Source organism: Ovis aries, chromosome 6, assembly GCF_016772045.2.
Source record: "Ovis aries strain OAR_USU_Benz2616 breed Rambouillet chromosome 6, ARS-UI_Ramb_v3.0, whole genome shotgun sequence".
NCBI lineage: Eukaryota > Metazoa > Chordata > Mammalia > Artiodactyla > Bovidae > Ovis > Ovis aries.
The window spans coordinates 26,131,925-26,154,233 of NC_056059.1; the positions used below are offsets into that span (position 1 = coordinate 26,131,925).

Here is a 22,309-nt window from a genome sequence, read left to right on the forward strand (position 1 = left end):
CGCTCTGTAATGACCTACATGGGAAAAGAATCTTAAAAATGAGTGGATATATGTATATGTATAACCGATTCACTTTACTGTTTCCTTGGGGGCTCAATGGTAAAGAACCCGCCTGCCAAGCAGGAGATGCCAGTTTGATCCCTGGGTCAGGAAGATTCCCTGGAGAAGGAGATGGCAACCCACTCCAGTATTCTTGCCTAGGAAATCTCATGGACAGAGGAGCCTGGCAGACTGCAGTCCATGGGCTTGCAAGAGAGTCAGACACGACTTAGCGACTAAACAACATTAACTGAGTCCCTTTGCTGTACACCGGCAACTTGCACAACACTATAAACCTACCATATCCCAATAAAAATTAACATCAGTAAGTAAAGGCTCTCTTCATACAATCCATCCCTAAATCTGAGTGATACTTCTGCAAGTAAGGGTGCTTTTCTCATTCTCTCCCTTGCCCACACTTTTTCCACACACAAAACACACACATGCACACGTGTGGCACACAGCAGTGTCATCCGAATAGCCACTGACACCCTGTTAAAGGGAATGCACAATAGGTGACCAGGGCTGAGCAGGAAGGAACAAAGTCGGCTGCTTAGTATCTATTGCTAGCTTTCACTCTGCGCACAATTCCAGCTGAAATAAAAAGGACCCTGTGGTCTGCTAATAAATGCTTATTGATTCATGTCAAATGCTGTGCTTAAGTGACTTCTCTAGCTTCTCCTGTTGAGAGGTTTCTCACTCATTTCCCCTTCTCATCGCAACTGTCGTTATCTTGGATTTTACCACCTCGCACCTGGATTTACAGAAACAACTGCCCATTAGGCTGACAAGCCTGGCTGGCTCACACCTGCAATACATCCCAGACACCACTGGTAAATTTATCTTCTCAAAATAACAATTTCACCTGGCCATTCTCCTGCCAAAAAATCTTCTGCAATTCCTTAAAACTGAAGTCAGATATCTTCCATCTGGCACTGCCCATTTCTAGCTCACATGTAACTCTTAGCCTAAGTTTGTCTCTGTTCAGTCTGTCAACCTGAAGCACCTATTCATATTTCCCCACCTGCCTGGAAAATCCCATGGATGGAAGAGCCTGGTGGGCTGCAGTCCACAGGGTCGCTAAGAGTCAGACACGACTAAGCAACTTCACTTTCACTTTTCACTTTTGTGCATTGGAGAAGGAAATGGCAACCCACTCCAGTGTTCTTGCCTGGAGAATCGCAGGGACAGAGGAGCCTGGTGGGCTGCCGTCTATGGGGTAGCACAGAGTTGGACACGACTGAAGCGACTTAGCAGCAGCAGCAGCAGCAGCAGCAGCACCACCATATGGAATGCTCTTTCTCATCTCCAGCAAACCAAAATCTCATTCTTTATTTCTCCCACAAGACTCAGTGCCAAACTGCTTACATCCTTACTAGGCACCAAGGGAAAGACTGACTCTAAAAAGGCAGACAGAACCCAGGTACCAATCCTACCCCTGACATTTATTCACTAGTTTGCGTGGACCTAAGTAAAACAGACTCTGCTTTTTAAAAATAGAGCTAAGAAATTATTCATAGTTGTGATGCCCAAACGAGATAACACAAATCATCACCATCATCTTCATTCTAAAAGTTAACTTTAAGTGCTTTCCAAGCAAGATTTCCCTTAATTCCAGGAACAGTTCTAGGGTAGGTACCATTCCGTGATTCTGTATGTATGAGCAAACCTAAGCCCAAAAAGGTACATGAAAGTCTCTACATAGCAGTGGCTCCTCTATATTTATTAAATTGCTTATGTTACCTAATATGGATAGCTTTCATTTCCAGCACTAAATAACAAACTTACTCCCGTGTGTCTTATCTCTTCAAGAGAAAAGGTTCTGTAAGACTACTCATCCAACACTTCCTTGTTAATCTATCAGACAGCACTCAATTTGAGGAAAGGATACTTTGTCTATTCTCCTCTATTTATACCAACAAAGAACACTGTATCTGACATGTATTAAGAACTCAAATCAAACTTAGTGGAATCAGTTTAATCTAGAGTCAGAATATATATGGCAAGAAGTGTTGGCTGTTCACCAAAATTACTGTTTTCCTTTTCTTCCAGAGTACTCAGCTAGATCACATTTCCCTACCTGCCTTGCAGTTAGTGTAGCCATATGACTGAATTCCTGCCAATGAAAAGTAAATGTAAGTGATCTGTGCCAAGTCCATGTTGGCCCACTAAAACCTCCCAAGCATACCCTTCCATGCTTCTCCCCTCCTCCCCAATGTCTTTAGGATCAGAAAAGGAACCGCCAAAGTGACCCTGAAAGCTATGTGTTGAAAGTGACAAGCGCCTGCATCAAAGAATAACTGTTCCACCCACGCCTCACAGTGACCAAACACACAGGCTCTAGACTATTGTGAGCAAGATATGTGCAGAGTATACACATTTTGGGGAGCTATTTATAACAGCTAATAGATTATTTTAATAGATACGAAACAGTGGGTCCTATTAAATGTTTGGGAAAAAAATATCTGCTAAATAAACAGTCAGCCAATACAAACTCTTTGGACAGTACTTACTGGCGTAGTGGGGTACATTGGGGGCTGTATGAAAAAGCTTGTGGATTCCATGCCCACAGTAACTTCGAACAACTGAAAATCCATTTGCTTGTGCATGCTTCTGGATAATGTTTCCCAATTCTCTGTATCGAACACCAGGCTTTACTGAAAGGAAAAGAGAAGACTCGTGACAAAGAGAAAGAATAACTGATAATTACTAAGCAATCACTATCTATGCCAGGAACCATTCTGAAGGTTTTACACGCCTACACGTAAGACTTTCAAAATGAGGAAACCAAAGCTCAGAGAGGTTAGACTGCCGGGAAACAATGAAACTGAGAGTCAAGCCAGCAGCACCTGGTTCCTCCTTTGCTGCAGAAGAGGAGGGTCTGTGGAGCAGTCAGGGGCTGGGAGTGGCACCATTTGCTCTCTGAACAAACAAAGAGATTGGAAAACACACTTCTCTTCCTCACCTTCTCTAAGGTCAGTGGGCTTTCCATTAAAGCAAGCAGGAGAGATAAGAGAATAAAGAGCATCAGGAGAAAAAGGAACACTCATGAAGGAAACTGACTTGTCTTTAGTTGCAGTCTGGTCAACTTTTCAAAGAATTGCTTCTCCTGGGCATCTATATCCCCATATAAGTGGTTCTGAAATTGTTCATTTGTCTCTCAAGAAAATCTTAGAAGTAGGATGTGGAAAGGTACTTCTCACTATATACTTCCTGCCCTGTTTACTTTTTATGACTTTTACCATTGTTTAAATAAAAACCAGAAGCAGTGGTTCTTACTGCTGCTATGGCTCTCCTAGCACTGAGACCCCAGGATTTGGGTTCTGCCAGATTCGTGGGAGGTCCAGCCACGGTACTGGGGGTCCCCCCTTCCTACAGTCTCTTTCTCTGCTGGCTGAGAAAGAGGTTTCAACCTGGGTCCAGATACACCATGTCCTCTCCAGCCAATCACATTTCTGAGCAAATGGCTTAAGGAATCATTTTCATAACATTTACTTGCTCTTAACCATATGGACCAGCTTGGTTGTTTTTTTTATTAGGAGGTGGGCGGGGGAGATTAATGATTTCTGGGGAACATGCTGACTTGCATAATGATTTTCTTGCATTCCCACCCAAGCCTTCTTACCAGCCCCAGTCAGCAGGGAGGAAAGCAAAATTTCAACCCATGCTGCACATACAATAAAGGAATTACCTGTTCAACAATAATGATGCAGTGTGAGAATGGAGACTTCTCCCTAATTCTCAAGCCAGAGGCAATTCTGGTCCCAGGGGTACACTTCATAGACTCTGGAGACATGTTTTTGGCTGTCACAACCTGGAGAGGTGGTGCAACCGGCCTCCAATGAAGAGAGACCAAGCATGCTACTAAGCATCCTATGGTACACAGGACAGGCCCCCACGACAGAGTGTCATCAGACTCAAAATGCCACAAATGTGCAGGCTGAGGAGCCCTATTCTGGAAAGCTAATTTCACAGTTGGTCCAACTCTCCACAGCTCTGAACCAGGGTGGGCAAATTATCAGAAAACAACAGGCAGGAATGATCCATACATAGGAGTTAACAGCACTTTGCAGAGTTTAGGCAACTTCTACTCTTGGTTGTCTACTGTTCTAAAGATTTTAGTTCCTTAGCAAGTTTCATTCCTGTAACTTTGTAAAACAACATTCCAGCTATCTGATTACTTCGATCAACTCATAGAGAAACAAAAGGGATACAAATATTAAACACAGAAACTCTAAAAATTATTTAAACCTAAAGCTTCCAAAATAAGATAGTAAATATTAAAGTTCTCATCTCACAGTACCACCGTGAATATCAAAGTTTTCAAGTATAATCTACAGTGAAATAAAAGGAAAGGAAAATCTCACATACTGATATATAAAAATAATCACATGCTTTCACTTTGCATTCCTCTGACTTTATTAAATTAGTAAAAAATTGCACCATCTCCTCCATTTGCCTAAGAACGCTGTCCTGTATACAGTGATGTACATACAGTGTAGATGACACATCAGATCTATTTATTGGCGGGGCAGGGCTAGATAATACACTGACCAGTAATGCTGCAATGCTGTGGGTTCCACCTGAAGAGTTGTTGGCCCTCAAACTGTCCTTCTAATAGTCTGTTTACATTTGCAACAAGCCTTTCTCTTTCCTCACAAGATATTGCATAAATTTTTAAAAACCATGGATGAATTGTTTGTATGAACAAAGACAGACACAGTCTGAGAAAAACCCCACAGAAATACACCTCACCAAAGACATTATTCACGATAATAGCAAGACATCTGGAAAACACCAAAATCCAGTAGGGGAATAGGTGTAGGCATTTTTATACTGTGGAATAAAATATAAAGCAATGAAAAGGATGGTAGATCTATGCATGCAGGTATGTACATATTCTAATACGGAAAGATCTCGAAGATATTATTAGTTGAAAAAGTACTAAATTACAGAATACTACAAATATTATGATTCCATTTAACCTAACTAAACACATACATACAGTTACGTGTAATAATGTACTATGGAGAAAAAAACCCCTAAATGTTAAAAATGGACACCTCTAGAAAAAAGAGATTTAAAAAAAAAAAGGAAAGGCAAGTATAAAGGAAAATCACTCATGGTTTCCTCTCATAATCTGATGCAGTCTTATAGTTTTTTTTATAATAAGAGAACAGAACACTTATGAAAGAATTAAAAGTAGAAGAAAAATTACAGTCCAGAACTATCCACACATTCTTCCCCATTTATTAGCGAATGAAAAGGAAGATAAATCATAGAAGAGACAAAGGAATAAGCCATAATCCAGTCCATCTTCATCAAGGGATTCTCAAGTCATCTTTAAACCTACTGCTGCCAAACCCAAAGCTAACTCAGGTAGGGCAGAAGCACAGCTGGAAGGGACAAGGCATGCACGGTGTAATGAGAGGTCACTCGAGGCCCACACTACTCAGCAGCTTCAGTGGGTGCCCAGCCCTGAGCCTCACCTGCGTCAATGGCTTGCATCAGGCACTCATACGTGGTCTGAACCAGTTTCCGAGCTCCCTCATCCACGTCACCAACAAAAAATGTCTCATTCAGGTCCCCATGATAACCATTCCGATAAAGAGTGATGTCCACTGCAAAAGAATATGCAAATAGAAAGACCACATTCGTTTTTATCTCAAAATTCAAATTTTGCCGACACGACAGAATCAAGCAGGTTCATGAAAAAGATAACTTCTAAGCAACACCAATGAACAAGTAACACCCAACAGATATTTCTTGTCTATAACACATGTAAACTCACTGGAGAAGACAGGTCCATGGTCACGTAGCACAAGCCAGACGGTGGGCTTCAATGCTCTTACAACAGTGATTAGATCGTTTATGGCAAAAGAATAATGCATCCCCCAGGATACATTCCAGCAAGATCAATAACCCAAGTTAATAACATTAAACAAAGGACTCTGCCACACTGTGACATCAAACAGAAAGTACCGCTTTCTCTCATTATCTTTAACAAGTTTTTCCTCATCCTAGTCAACCAATAAACAGAAACACTTACACTGTTTTACAATTATTTTTCAAAAACTCATTTGCCTTTCACTTATTTGCGACTATTCATACTTCTCTTTGTCTTCATATTTAAAAATACAGATTACTACTACACCACTAAGCTACACTAAGCTAAATGTATCCTCAAGAGCACATTGAATTAGTATTTTTAAACCATAAATCTTCAATCAAGTTATAATATCACAGTATAGGTGTACTGGCTCTAGCACAACACACACATTCCTGAAAAACCTCATATAATATGCATGCAAAAAAAAAAAACAGAGCTTATATCTAAATTAGCATTGGGCAGACCCCTCAAAATCTAGGGAGTTTTATAAACTGATACTCCAACTGCAGCAAAAACAATTCATATAAAAACAGTGTCAGTCAAGTCTCCACTACCATTCACAGCCAGCATCACAGTTGGTCCACTCTCTAAAGCCTTTAACACTTGGGCTCATGCTTCCTTGTTTAATACATAGATTCTTAAAGGTATCTGATTATTAAAGAAACCAAGTTCATCAACATTAAAAATATCATCGAGAGGAGCCTAACTCATCAATTTATTTTTTAATTACAGAGGGAACCCACTTGGCAGCTTCTTTCTCTGCACTCACAGTTTCCCAAAACAGCTGAACACAGTGGTCCCTAAAGCCACTTTCGAAACTTCTTAACATCAAGGACAGTACTTCTGCAGAATTTTGAGGCTTTTTTCTTAAGGTCTTCACATATTACTATTCTCTTCACATATTACATATTCTCTTTATCTGTAATAGTGGACTAAAAGGAGTAAGAAAACAATCCCACTTGAATCAGTTATTACTTCCACATTTCATTGACATCCTCCACTTACCAGTCACATAGTAAAGTTCTGCATTAGAGAACCTGTAACAAACACATTATACTAGAAGTATCTTGAAAACAGTTAACAGAAAACCACAAAATAGGTTTCCAGAGATTTTAAATTTAAGTTTTAAATATGAAAAAAAATAAGGTAAAGACAAGTGAAGACGATGCAAGTCACTATCAGACTCCCAAAACCTTGTTTCTTAGCTCACAGCAACAAAAGCCACACATTTCTTACCATTAACAATATCACCTTCTTGCAAGGGCCGTCTGTCTGGAATTCCATGGCAAATCACTTCATTCACTGAAGTACAACAAGACTTCGGGAAATTATAATAATTCAGGGGTGAAGGATAGCAATTTCTTGCAATGCATGCCTATAATAAATTAAAAATAGAGTAATTTGGAATGTGCAAAAGAAAAAGCTAGTATGCATGCAATTAATCAGATTTTTAAATCTGAAAAATGTGGAAAAACTTGTTGTACAGATGTCCCTAATGAAAAACCCATTTAATATTTTATTTTAGAAATAAAAATAGATACTACCTTTAATATCAAACAGTAGGGTTTCTAACAGTCAGCAAACCAGTTTACTGATAATTGCAAAAGAAAAGCAAATTCACGCATTAAAATATTTACAAACATATACAAATGTCACTATATGAAGATTTTAGAATTACCAACTCCTTATGAAAAATACATTAAAATAAATATTAATGTGCAGAGTTAATTTTAATTGCTTATATAAATGCCTCTATCCCTATGACCAAAAAAATGAATACTAGTAAGAACCTGCCAATCTGCCTGCAACATGGGAGACCAGTGTTCAATTCCTGATTCAGGAAGATCCCATGGAGAGGGGAATGGCTACCCACTCCAGGATTCTTGCCTGGAAAATTCCATGGATAGGGAATTCCATGTGTACTGGAATTCCTGGTGTACTACAGTCCATGGGGTCTCAAAGAGTCAGACATGACAGAGCAACTAATGCCTTCACTTTCAAAGTATTTCCAGAGACATTCATACAGAACATTCATACGAACACTCATGCGGGAACAACAAAGCAATCACTAAGAAAATGATCTAGTTCTCCATAAACGAGTCTTAGGTTACTCGGATGTTTTTATACAGTGGTAGTCACAGCACACATGATTTCTCTTTCCATACTGCTGCAGTCTTCAGACTAGTAATTTTTAAACAGCTGCCTAAAATACAGTTTGTGAAATGTACTATAATTTTATTGGTAATTCTACTATTACTGAAAATTTAGTTTTCTCAACTGCAAATATTATAACCAGTAACTACATGCCTATCATTTTTCCTTTAGCAACCTGCTTCTATAGTCCTCACAGCAGTACACATAGTAGTTAAGAACACACAGAAGCAGACTGCATTGACTGAAAATGCCAGCTCCATAACTTTTAAGTTGAATAGCCCTGGGCAACTTAACCTCTCACTGCCTCAGTTTCCTAATCTATAGAACAGAGATGAGAGTAGTGCCTACCTCAGAGTTGTTAGGAGATGAGATGAGCTGGTAAAAGAACCACAGAAGAGTGCCTGGCCTATAGGAAGCATTCAAACTGCTACTGGTACATAACCATATACAACCCTGGGCCATGGGGGGGCGGGGGGGGGGGGAGGGAGTGGACACAATGATCCCCTCCCTGCCTAGTCCAAAATCCACATAAAACTTGACTGCCCCCCAAATTTTACTAACACACTACAGCTGATCTTACCAAAAACAGAAATTAACACATACTTTGTATGTTATATGTATTATATACTGCATTCTTACAATAAAGTAAGCTAGAGAAGATATTATTTTAAAAATCATAAGAGAAAATATATTTATAGTACATATATATATATTTACTGAAAAAAAATTCACATATAAGACCCATGCAGCTCAAATCCATGTTGTTCATGGAATTTATAATATATTGAATACCCCCAAATTGGGATTTATAATTTCAAATAAAAAAAATGTTACATATATTTTTATAGCTCAAGACACATTGTCAAATATCTTTCCAGAAGGACAGTTCCGATTTAAATACCATCACCATGAAAAAGAGCACCAGTTTCACCATCTTCACAGAGGTAATGGACATAAATATCTTTAAAATGCTTCCTAATTTAGAAGGTTTTATGACTTGCATTTGTTTGGTTATGACAGCAGGTTTAATCAGCCTTCCATGTAATTTAGTAACTAGTTCCTGCTCTTCTGTTATGAACAACCTAACCATATCATGTGTGCACTCATCTACTACAGGCTTCTTAAGGTCTCTCCTTGGTGGATAAGCAATCTTTCTTTTAAAGTATACCTGGACTTCCCTGGTGGTTTAGCGGTTAGGAATCCACCTGCTGATGCAGGGGACATGAGTTCAATCACTGGTCTGGGAGGATCCCACATGCCATGAGACAACTGAACCCATGTGCCACAACTACTGAGCCTGCATGCCTAGAGTCTGAGCCCCACAACAGGGGAAGCCACCGCAGCACGAAGCCCGTGTACTGCACAGAGTAGCCTCCTGCTCGCCAGAACTGAAAGTGGCCTGTGCTCAGCACCAAAGACCCAGCACAGTCAAGAAAAACTACATTAAAAATTTTTTTTAATATCCCTATACTATATTTCCAGTGGTCATGTATGCATGTGAGAGTTGGACTGTGAAGAAAACTGAGCACCAAAGAATTGACGCTTTTGAACTGTGGTGTTGAAGAAGACTCTTGAGAGTCCCTTGGACTGCAAGGAGGTCCAACCAGTCTATCCTAAAGGAGATCAGTCCTGGGTGTTCATTGGAAGAACTGATGCTAAAGCTGAAACTCCAGTACTTTGGCCACCTCATGCGGAGATGGAAAAGACCCTGATGCTGGGAGGGATTGGGGGCAGGAGGAGAAGGGCACGACAGAGGATGAGATGGCTGGATGGCATTGCTGACTCGATAGACATGAGTCTGAGTGAACTCCTCCGGGAGTTGGTGATGGACAGGAAGGCCTGGCGTGCTGCAATTCATGGGGTTGCAAAGAGTCAGACACGACTGAGCGACTAAACTGAACTGATACTATATTTACCACAAACATGTATCTGGTCTCTTTGGAGCCTTGTTATTGTAAATAGATTAAAAAAGGGAACACTTTTTACCACTAGTTTCAGAAGTTATATTCTTTTTGACTTCAGAATATTTGACACACGCGGTAGCATGATTTACCTAAAGCAGTAATAAAATTAATCATCTTGTAAAAGCTAAACTAAAATGTTATAAAATGTGAGGTTTCAGAAACAAGGTACTTCGGGCTTACCTCAGACCCCAATATCGGATACTTACAGATGGGATAATGTCTGTTGAATACTTTTTATATTTGAAACAAAGCGAAAAATTTGCTTTCAACTAGTTTTTAGCCAAGGGTAGATATTCAGAACTTAGGTTTACTTTATTTATAAGTCTAAGACATCTAACAGTATAAAAAATTTCTCAAAGCATAAAGGTAAAATTCTTACTAAGTGTACAGCATGATCTATTTCTTCAGTAGTTACACCTGGTTTAATCATCCCAGCGGCAATGTCCAATACTTCTCTAGCAAGCTGTAAGAGAGAAACACTTCATACATCAGAGAAGAAATGAAGCAGCATTAAAAACCTGTACCCTCTGTACTTAGATTTTCCGGATACTGACAAAATGAATCTCACCTTGAATATTATAATCCTGAATTTTTATAACTATTTACATGTATTTCTAACATATTTTTAATACTCATTAATAAATGTGTATGTATGTCTGTGTAAACATATAAATAAAATTGGGCTAGCTAGCAAATAGTTTAATTCGTACACTTGACTGATTTCTATGTGAAAATGTACATCTAAAGCAATCTAAGAAATAATCAAGTGATGAAGTTTGAGGCTTCTCACAATTCTACAGTGGAGAAGGAAAGGGAGGGAAATAAAAGAATAGATAAATGATTTTCATCAAAGAACCATAGCAAATAACCGTTACATAAGGAATGGATGGAGAACAGAGTCCTACTGCACAGTGCAGGAAACCATGTTCAATATCCTGGAACAAACATAATGGAAAAGAATGTAAAAAAGAATGTATGCCTAACTGAATCACTTAGATGTGCAGCAGAAATTAATGCAACATTGTAAATCAACTCTATCTTAATAGAAACTTTTTTTCCAAAAAAAATAAAATAAAATGGCCAGTCAGTCTTACTGTGTAACATCTGCCACCTTTGTACAAGCGCAAATCATTGACTTCATGTGTTGTAACTACTTAAACAAGTCCTATCCTAGGAGGAGGGGAAAACTCTTACCCTACATACGAGCCGCATCCCTTCTATATCTTCAGATGAGAGTAACTTAATTTGAGAAGTACCTTTAAGAGCTTGCTCAGATTCAGACATTCCTGGAAAAGAAAATCAGTAAGTAAAACCAAAATGGACATAAAGATGTAGTATATAAAAGCATAATTACTCCCCAATGATAAAATAATAGTCAAGTCTATTTCACACAATGGTATCTCATAATACGGGAGGGTCCAGGTCAGGGTTTCTGAAAAAATACTTTCAACATGAAATTTGCTGAACAAACTGAAGGAAGAATTCTAAAGAACAAATTTTCAGATTTATTAGAAATCAGTCAAGATGGCCTATTTATTATCTGACACGCAGTGTGTTAATAAGGTCAATAAATGATCTACATTTGAATAGCACCATCTAATTAGTTTCTATCTGTTTTCATGATCATCTCCTATGTAGCAAGCATATACAGCACCTGATGAATTAATTACACTCATTTATTTTTTAAAACTGGAACCTAAGTCAGCGTTTTTCAAACTGCAACTTGTGATCATTTAGTGGCTATTAGAGGGCTATGACTTAACTTTTTTTTTTTTAAGTAAATAAACTGAATAGAAAATAGACTATATACAGGCTGTTGTGAAATGTTTGGCTATTAATTTATACACACACATATATACAGATTATGCTATAAAATACAGCTCTCACTCTGGTTCACAATCAAAAAAAGTTTGAAAAATATTGCCCTAAGAATTTTCACTAATAAAATCAGCTTAATTTATTCATATACTGAAAAGCATTAAAGCTAGTACAATAATAATTTCAAAATCTGACAAAAAGACTATAACCATAAACTACTTTTTATAAATGCTGATATAAAAATCCCAAATAAAATATTATCTAGCAAAATCCAAAAAACACAGCACACCATGAACTGAGTGAAATTCATATTGGAAAGACAGGTATAATTCAATATTAACTATCAATATAACTTGTCAGAGTCATAGATTAAAGAATGGAAAATAAATGATCATCTACAAAGATAGCTCTGATAACACAGCCAGCTACCACCTTTACATGATAAATACAAATCTCAAGCCAAGAACCAACATCATGGAATGCCCACTATCAGCGCTAGTATTGTTAGCACTGTTCTGACAATACTGCAGATATACTTAACTAGAGAAAGAAATAAGACATATAAACTTAGAAAGAAAAGGACAAAATCTTTATGGATTTCAGATATGATTATATATCCCTAGAACAAGGGAATACCTGGAAAATAACTAGAAATAAGAATTCAGCAAGTTGGCAGATTATAATATATAAAAATCAATAACTCTGCCATACACAAAGTGAAAGTGAAAGTTGCTCAGTCCTGTCTAACTCTTTGCGATCCCATGCACTATACAGCCCATGGAATTCTCCAGGCCAGAATACTCGAGTGGGTAGCTGTTCCCTTCTCCAGGAGATCTTCCCAACTCAGGGATCAAACCCAGGTATCCCCCACCACAGGCAGATTCTTTACCAGCTGAGCCACAAGGGAAGCCCAAGAATACTGGACTGGGTAGCCTATTCCTTCTCCAGGGGATCTTCCCAACCCAGGAATTGAACCAGGGTCTCCTGCATTGCAGACAGATTCTTTACCAACTGAGCTATGAAAACAACAAATCAAAAAATACAGAAGATACTATATTCACAAGAATAACTTAAAAAGATAAAATATCCAGGAATAACTTAATGTTAAAAGACCTAATGAAGAAAATTTTAAAATACCATTGAAAGACATAAAGGAGACAAATAAAATAGAAAAATTTACCCTGTTCTTGGATAGGAAGACTCAATATTGTAAAAGTGTCTATTCTTCCAAAGTTAGTCTATAAATTTAATACTATCCCCATAAAAAATGGTAATAGGACATTTTTAGAAACCAGACAAGTGGATCCTAAATTTCACATGGAAAAACAAACATGCAAGAAGAGTCAGGAAAATTCCGAAGAAGAGGAAAGATGGGCGCAACAAGGCCTGCTACTGCCAAGTCACTTTAGTCATGTCCGACTCTGTGCGACCCCAGAGACGGCAGCCCACCAGGCTCCCCCATCCCTGGGATTCTCCAGGTAAGAACACTGGAGTGGGTTGCCATTTCCCTCTCCAATGCATGAAAGTGAAAAGTGAAAGTGAAGTCGCTCAGTCATGTCCGACTCTTAGCGACCCCATGGACTGCAGCCTACCAGGCTCCTCCATCCATGGGATTTGCCAGGCAAGAGTACTGGAGTCGGGTGCCACTGCCTTCTCTGCAACAAGACCTACCAAATATTAAAACACTCTATGCTGCTGCTGCTGCCGCCGCTGCTGCTAAGTCGCTTCAGTCGTGTCCGACTCTGTTCGACCCCATGGACAGCAGCCCACAGGCTTCCCCGTCCCTGGGATTCTCCAGGCAAGAACACTGGAGCGAGTAAAACACTCTATAGCTATAATAATTAAGAGTTTGGTGATGGCATATGATTAGACAAATGAGTTAGTGAAACAGAACAGAATCCAGAAATAGACCCAAAGATATATGAAAATATAATACAGTGATATAGGTTACATCTTAAATCAGTAAGAAAAAGACTGATTTTTAAAAACAATCAGTGACGTGACAACCAGATATTCTTCTGGGAAAAAATTAAGTTGCAGCCCTACTTCACTCCTAATAATAAATAAGTTTCACATGGGCCCAAAATTTTATCACACACACAAAGAGTAAAATCACAGAAACAGTAGAAGAAATCATAGGAAAATATTTTTATTATCTCTGAACCAAAAAGGTCTTTCTAGGTTATAAAGCCATAAATACCTTAAAAGAAAATAGACAGATTTTACTACAAAATAATGTTGAAAGTTTGTCATAAATGTAATGTTATAAACAAAGACAAAAATGTAACTATCTGCTTGGGAGAAAACATTTTATAGTACATCAATATTTTCCTCAATATAGATTATTTTCCTCAATAAAGAAAGAAAGTTTATAAGTCAGTATGGAAAAAACTAAGTATTCTGAGAGGGGGGAAAAAAGGCTAAGGATATGAATAGACAGTTCAAAAGGAAAAATACAAATGATATTTAAAAGTAAAGAGATGGGGACTTCCCTGCTGGTCCAGTGGCTAAGACTTTGAGTTCTGAATACAGCGGGCCGAGGTTCAATTCCTGGTCAGGGAACTAGATCCCACATGCTGCAACTAAGACCTGGCACAGCCCAATAAATAAATTAAATAAATAAATAATAATAAAAGTAAAGAGATGCTCAACCTTACTCATAACTTAAAAATGCAAATTAAAATAAATGCAAAGTATCATTTTTCATCTTTCAGATCAGCACAGATCATAAAACTTGATAACATACTAAGCTGAGGAAGACAGAAGAAAATAGTCTCACGTTTTTAACTGAAGAATCACTGAGATTTGTAGTTATCTCTCAAAATTTTTTAAATGCATGTATCCTGTGATGTAGCTGTTTTACTTTAGACAATTCGCTTATAGAAATATTCTCGACACGTGCACAAAGATGCACATGAACAGGGTGCACAAGAACCGTTCCTGTGGTCAAACTGGCAGAAATAAAACCTGGGAATAATCTAGAAGTAAATTGGAAAAAAAAACCCTAGAAATAAATTAATAGGAGTCTGGTTTAATAAATTATAACACGTACACACAGTGGAATATTCCACTTATTAAAAATAAATGGTTTTATGTGAACTTATATGGAATATTTACAACATAAAATACAGTAACACAAGGTGAAAAGCTGTATATGCATGTTCATTTTTTGTATAATTGGATGGAGTGGGTGCTAATGTGCGTATGCGCAACAAAGACTGCTGAAAAGTTCTGCAAGAAATCATTAACAGTGATTATTTCTGGGGAAACGTACTCACTTTTCCCCTCATAACATTTTAGATCACCAGAGTTTACCTTATCTATGTCCCTTTTTGGTGCTGTATTGTGGGGGGTGGGGGGGAACGCAGGCTCTTTAGTTGCAGCGTGTGGGATGAGTTCCCTGACCAGGGATTGAACCCTGTCACTCTACACTGGGGGCACAGAGTCTTAGCCACTGAATCACCAGAGAAGGCCTTATCTGCATACTTTTTAAAGATGCGATTTAAAACTATACTCTAGAATATGAAATACACTGTAATAAAATTATACATCCTCAACAGTATTCTATCATTCAGACTCTTTCCCTTCAATTTATCTGAAACAATGGAGTTTAATTACATTTTCAAATTAGATTCATAAGAACTTAATACAGTTCCTTTTTGTCTTAGAGAAGAAAAGCAACAGTAGCTTAGTTTGGTAGATTAAAACACATGAAAATGCTGACATTCAACCATTTTTGACATGCAAACTCAGTAATTTCACAGAACCTACGCTGCAAATTGGGCACCCCTGGTGGCTCAGTGTTAAGAATCTGCCTACAATGCAGGAGACTGAGGTTCAATTCCTGGGGAGGGAGGATCCCCTGGAGCAGGAAATGGCAGCCCATTCCAGTATTCTCACCTGGGGAAGTTCCATGGACAGAGGAGCCTGGCAGGCTACAGTCCATGGGGTTGCAAGAGATGGACACGACTTCTCGACTAAACCACCACCATGCTGCAAATTACCTATCTTCTCTATGTCTCATTATAATTAACTACAAAATGGAGAAGACAATAGAACCCACCAGAGGAGTGCTCAAAGTATAAAATAGAGTAATACACGTAAAGAAGTTGACACAGTGCTTGACACACAGTTATGACAAAATAAGTATCAATTATAGAATCATCAGCATCACTGTTACTATTATTATCATCCCATTACTGCTATTTCTATTACTGCTACAGTACAGAATCTTTAGTTAGGCATGCACTCAGAGCCTCCACCATCTGCTTTTATCTAAACAGGCATTATTTAATTAATGCAGGAGAACATGTTAAAATAACTTTTTTTTAAAAGCTAGACTTTGATATAACAACACAAAATACAGTATTATGTTGGAGGTAGCCTTTAACAGCTATATAAACAATGTCTTTAGAATTGATTAGATTTCTAGTGTGAGGAAAGAATTTTTAATTCAAATATTCTAGTTTATCTTGAAAAAAAATAGCAGAAATGCAGCAATGAAAATTTTCTACTAAAAAAGGACTCTTTTTTTTTTGTAGCAGTCATCAAGCTCATAAACTGAAAATACGAAGAAACAGCACAGCAGAATTTACCTAAAGGGTGATCAGCATAATCTGGTCTTTGAATATAACTTGGCACTGGCCTTGTTGGCATCTGAAAACAACAAAGAGGTTAGCTGGATCCGATTCAAATGTGACAGTAACTTTCATTACTAACAACACAAATAAAAGTGGGGTGATAAATACCAAATAAAAAATTCATTCATCTCATTTAAATGAAAAAAAAAAAAAAGGTTTAAAGGCCATCTTAAATATCACAACATATCTATTTCGTGAGGACTGAGCTTTACTTCCTGGTGCTACTGTCATGCCCCTTCCCAGAACATGTAAGCGACAGAGAGTGCCAGAGGGCACTGAAGATCTGTGATTACACACAGACAAGGGAGGCGCCTGTGTTGCTCCAAACAAATCGGTGAACCAAAGCAATAACGAAATGTTGTCTCGAAGTAAATGTACACCGTTATGTTCCTGGTTATTATCTCTGGAAACTACAATTAAAGAGACTTTCTTATATTTTTCCAAATTTTAAAAATTAAGGATGTACTTCTTTAATAAAAAGATAACAGTAAGAAGAATTTAAATATTTCAGAATGACAAATTTCAACTTAAATCAATTCCGAGGTTAAGACTCTGAAGTCAGTCTGCTGAAAACAGAGGAAGGAGCAAGGGGGGGCAGAAAAGTCTTATCTAAATTAAAGTAGAACTATATCACAGCAAAAAAATTTTAGAAAAGTAGTAATATATACTCCCATTATGCTGGCCTAAAAATATCTATTCTACCTCATTTTTTAAAAAAAATTAAGGAAGTCTTGATCCTTAATCTAAAATTTCTTCTGCTTCACCCATGACTGGCAATTATCCCTACTAACTTGTAAACAACATACCATGAAAGCTAAAAAGCTAGACTGTAACCTTAATCCTGATCACATGATTCATAATCGGAATACAAATTATAAGGACTATTTTTAGGAAACTGAAAATTATGAAGACTGGTTTAAAAAAATATTAAATTTTTATTACCTTATTTACTCACCAGTGGATAATGGGGTCTGAGTTTTCCAGTATATCGATAACCTGCCCATGGGTCAGTGTTGATATCACCTTCTACAGTCCAGGAAGACACTTCTCGCTTGGCCTTTTCATCTTCTGGGAGATGGATGGATGAATGAGAGAAAGAAATGCCTGAGCGCTCAAGCTACTAAGCATCATCATACTTTTAACAATCACATACTTGAAAGCCAAGCCAAAGAGCCCAGGCACAAAATCAAGCAAACTTCCACCTTAACCTGAATCCCCAGAATACTATGTTCTTAACCTGAATCCCCAAAATACTATGTTCTTGCTCTATCCACAACCCTCTGACTCCTGAAAGATCTAAGTGTCTTGGGAAAAAAACCCCAAACTAAACATATCATCAATTTTTATACAATGTTGAATAGGAACAGCAAGTGGTCAAACTCCTTTTCTCAAATAAATGCTAAATGCATTCTCTCTACAATGTCAATTTATAGGAAGCCTGTTTTTTGAAATATAAAATGTGAGCCTAGTCAAAACTTCCCAGCTGAGGGCAGACATTATCAATGGGTTCCATGTTTTTACTAAAAGAACAGATTCTAAATAATCCCCAAGCAAATTTAAAGTTTAAAAAATAAAAAACTTCTCACTCAGCTGATGACAGACTGTCAAGGAAACATTTTAAGTTGCTTTGAAAACTTTATGAGTATCGTCTGCTTTTTTTTCAGGAAGAAGGTAACAGAAGGAAGTAGGTAACAGAAGGGAGTAGGAAAAGGCAAAGATAAGGGGAGGGAATAATCAATCAAAAGTTACTGAAAATTCATCAGAAACATAAGAACCAAAGACCCCACTACCAGGTTAGTTAATAATATATAATGCTGCATTAACTGAAATGCACCTAAAATCTTTTCACACAGAACATACCCTCAATGGTATCTGAGCACACTGCTCTATCTACAAACTAAAACAGAACTGTTAACCCGAAACTTTAAACAGCAGGAATTCAAATCCCTCCCACAGCAAGTAACAGCCTACATACTTCTCAATGCATACCGATCTTTTCCTGATTACTGTGGTGGTATCACAGGTTTTAAAAGTCAGTCTTCAAATAATTTTAGAAAAAAACAAAAAAACAAAAAATACTCCCCTGTAAGTGATCTATTTAAAATACAGAATGGGAGGATAGACATTTTAAGCCAAAGAGGAATGGTGAAATGAGTGAAGGTGGTCAAAAGGTACAAAAATCCAGTCCTGTGATAAATAAGTCCTGGGGATATAATGTACAGCATGGTGACTAAAGTTATCAACAACAACAGAGAAAAATAATCTAGTCTCATTTTCTCATTTTACAGATGAGGGAACAGGGGAAGTTTGGTTCACATGGGCAGAGAAATGTGGAAATGCTGCTTACTAGTAGAGTATTCTCTCCACAAAGCATGTGGTCAACTTAGGAGTGAAAGACCCTTGACGTGCAATTGACAAGAATGCAAAAATACAACCAATCCATTCACATTATTTTGGAAGAAAATGTATTTATAATAGTACATATGAAGTAGAATAATAGAAAAGAATAAGAAGAGAAAAGAGAAAGAAAAGCTCTACTATGCTACTGAATTTTAGGTATTTTTCTCCCCTATGAAGCTCAAGAAAGCCTCTGTGAATGCCAATGTCAATAGGAAAGCTGTTTTTCATTCCAGGACAAAAATGGACTCTATTCATTGCCACTGGGGTTAAACATTATAGTGAAGTGAAAGTGAAGTTGTTCAGTTGCATCTGACTCTTTGCGACCCCATGGACTGTAGTCCACCAGGCTCCTCCATCCATGGAATTTTCTAGACAAGAGTACTGCAGTGAGTTGCCATTTCCTTCTCCAGAGGATCTTCCTGACCCAGGGATTGAACCCGGGTCTCCTGCACTGCAGACAGACACTTTACTGTCTGAGCCACCAGCAAAGCCACCAAACATTATAGAAACTAGTTTTAAATGCAGGCCTGATAACCTGCTTTGGCTGTGATAGCACCAAGTGCTTCTGTCTGAATTATGAAACTCAAGAATAATTTTCACCAGAAATATAGCACAGAATAGCAATGAAGATGCAGGCTTTTTGCTTTAACATACTCCAAGGGAGAGTGCAGGGAAAAGGAAGGATGTAAAACCTTTCAAAGCTTCCTACTGATCTGGATTCTGAACTGTCCACAATCAATTTTCAAGAGAATTCAAAGCAGACCTCAAACAAGCATTATAACCCAAAAGATAGCTAGACAAGAATGAAATATAGCAAGTTCTTTTCTAATCTCTAGGTATAATTTACTTAGGGAAAGTCATTCTTCCAAAATAAATTAAACTATTTAAGGATAAATTTGATCTAAGCCCCTAAGTCCTAAACACATAACAGAAATCCAATAAACAGGAACTGGACAGGGGGTTGGTAGCAAAATTGCACACTAACTGCTCTTTTCACAAAGACTGTGAAAGCATAGGCCAGCAGAAAAAAACACCTGTAAGTTATCTTTCAAACATCACCATGCAACAGGGCCAGGTAAGCTGCAGGTGGTGTCAGAGAGTACCCGATATGTACAAGGTCAGATCTCAAGTATTACACATCGTATTCTTCTTCTCTAAAACACGTGGCCTCCTCCAGTCAGCTTTCACAAAAAACTGCACGTATCTAAGCTCTGCCTGGGACAGAATTTTCTGACCACAATCCTGACTCAGTTCTCCCGATAAATGGCTGCTGAGCACTTACTAATTACTGCCCATTTAACCCTCACAACAAACCCATGATTTCGGTAGTTTGGAGGTAAGGCTTAGAGTAATCCGTGCTCACAAAGCTTGCTGCAACCAGTTCTGAAATATTACCTAACCTCTTCCCTGTATAATCCAAAACTCAAGCACACTAGCTTGGAAGGGCAGAAGAGCAGAAGAAAAAGTGTTATTTAGAGGTGGTTGGTTTGTTCCGGCTGCGCCACGTGGCTTGTGGGGCTCTTAGTTCCCCAGCCAGGGACTGAACCCCAGCCACGGCAGCAAAAGCACTGTGTTCAGCTGGACCGCCAGAGAATTCCCATAGAGATTCTCTTTTTTTCAGAGAGTTTTTATATCACATTTTTGGCTATCCAAAAGACACTTGTCAAACACATCCACCTTTTTACTTTAGGAAAATCAGCGACAAAGAAACTGAGTGTGTCAGTGCTAAGTGTAAAAGTGTACACTAATACAGTATGGAGATGTGAAGTGCTACAACTTACACAGATCAGACCAAAGGCAAATGCTACTACTACGTAAACTCTGGCAGTAGGCATGCATAGGGAAAATACACCCAAGCATCAGCATTACAGGCTTTTCAAGATGTTACAGCCAAGTGGTCTTCTTCCCTAGGACACATGAAAAATAAATGTTGCTCTTTAACTCACACTTGGAACTTTCCTAAGCCCTCATTAACTTCTGCAACCAAGAAAACTCCTGCAAGTGCAAACTAATTTCATTAGCAAACTCTAGCAAACATTTTCTGGAGAAGGCAATGGCACCCCTCTCCAGTACTCTTGCCTGGAAAATCCCACGGGCGGAGGAGCCTGGTAGGCTGCAGTCCATGGGGTCGCTAAGAGTCAGACATGACTGAGAGACTTCCCTTTCACTTTCATGCACTGGAGAAGGAAATGGCAACTCACTCCAGTGTTCTTACCTGGAGAATCCCAGGGACAGGGGAGCCTGGTAGGCTACCGTCTATGGGGTCGCACAGAGTCAGACACAAGTGAAGCGACTTAGCAGCAGCAGCAAACATTTTCAGAAGAAATAATATCAATATTACACAACCTCTTCCAGAAAAAAGAAGGGGAGGAGACATTTCCCATTTTATGAGTCCAGGATTACTCTAATGCCAGATTCAGTCAAAGATATAAAAGCAAATTACAAACCAATACACCACATGAACATAAATACGAATCAGTCATCTTTAATTAGAGATCAGTACACATAACTATTTGCTACGTTATCTCACTATAATTTCTTGGACTAAGGAGCTATCTTTTAAGCCACCCTGGTTGCTTCCCAGCCCAACCCTACCTCTTATTTCTTTTTTCCCCTATTCCCTTTCTCAATACTCTTCTTAGCTCTGGAGATCATCTTTCCCCACACCATCCCCTCCTCTTAGACTGTCACCCACTATGGTTATTAGGGTGTGAAAAACACAGGACTGGCTAGCTGAGGGCTGACTCTACCCAACACCACCCAAAGGGATTAAGAATATTAGGCTCACCCAGTGAACCTAATCCCATCAGATCCAAGAGGGCACAATCTGAAACATGGCATTATACTAAACTCCAGAGATATACATAAAATACAAGTGGTTTCAGTCCAATACAGTAAAAATCACTTAGGGAGCACCAGCTATTTAACTGTCTTGTAGCATAAGTCATAATAAAATAGTTCTATCTTCAGAAACCCAATATTGAAGAAACAAGCACGCTTCAATGAGCTGGCAAACACCTGGAGAAGAGACTCATTTCAAGTTCTTTTAGTAGCATACTCTTTCACCTCGATCCTTCAGTTCCCTATGCTTTACGCTCCTGGGTGCCTGCATGCACGCTAAGTTGCTCACTCATGTCCGACTCTCTGTGACCCCAGGGACTGTAGCCCGCCAGGCTTCTCTGTCCGTGGGATTCTTAAGGCAAGAATACTGGAGTGGGTTGCCATGCCTTCCTCCAGAAGTTCCTGGGTAATAAAATGTTAATAATTGGCTCAAAGAGCTCTAAAATTACCTAACACATCTGATGCACAGTATTTAAAGAATGAGTAAATAAAATAAAGTGGCATATTTAAACCTATCTCTATCCTTTGAGGTAACAAATCCTGTCATTTATGTTTTTTTAAAC

The 22,309-nt window shown here is 38.4% G+C and overlaps 1 protein-coding gene across 4 annotated transcripts in view; it reads right to left on the bottom strand.

The window, feature by feature from the left end:
- The window catches only part of METAP1 (methionyl aminopeptidase 1), a 57,410-nt gene that overhangs the window by 9,940 nt on the left and 25,161 nt on the right, over positions 1 to 22,309 (bottom strand). For 2 of the 4 annotated variants that reach the window (XM_042251226.2, XM_042251224.2), the window contains exons 3-9: positions 17,461 to 17,570; positions 16,461 to 16,521; positions 11,242 to 11,333; positions 10,427 to 10,510; positions 7,166 to 7,304; positions 5,529 to 5,660; positions 2,553 to 2,696 (exon numbers count right to left, since the gene is read on the bottom strand). In XM_042251226.2, coding sequence (XP_042107160.1) covers positions 2,553 to 2,696; positions 5,529 to 5,660; positions 7,166 to 7,304; positions 10,427 to 10,510; positions 11,242 to 11,333; positions 16,461 to 16,521; positions 17,461 to 17,570 — 762 coding nt within the window. Of the gene's footprint in view, positions 1 to 2,552; positions 2,697 to 5,528; positions 5,661 to 7,165; positions 7,305 to 10,426; positions 10,511 to 11,241; positions 11,334 to 16,460; positions 16,522 to 17,460; positions 17,574 to 22,309 lie in introns of all 4 variants that reach the window. The other 2 variants (XM_042251225.2, XM_027970867.3) reach the window with 1 other exon arrangement.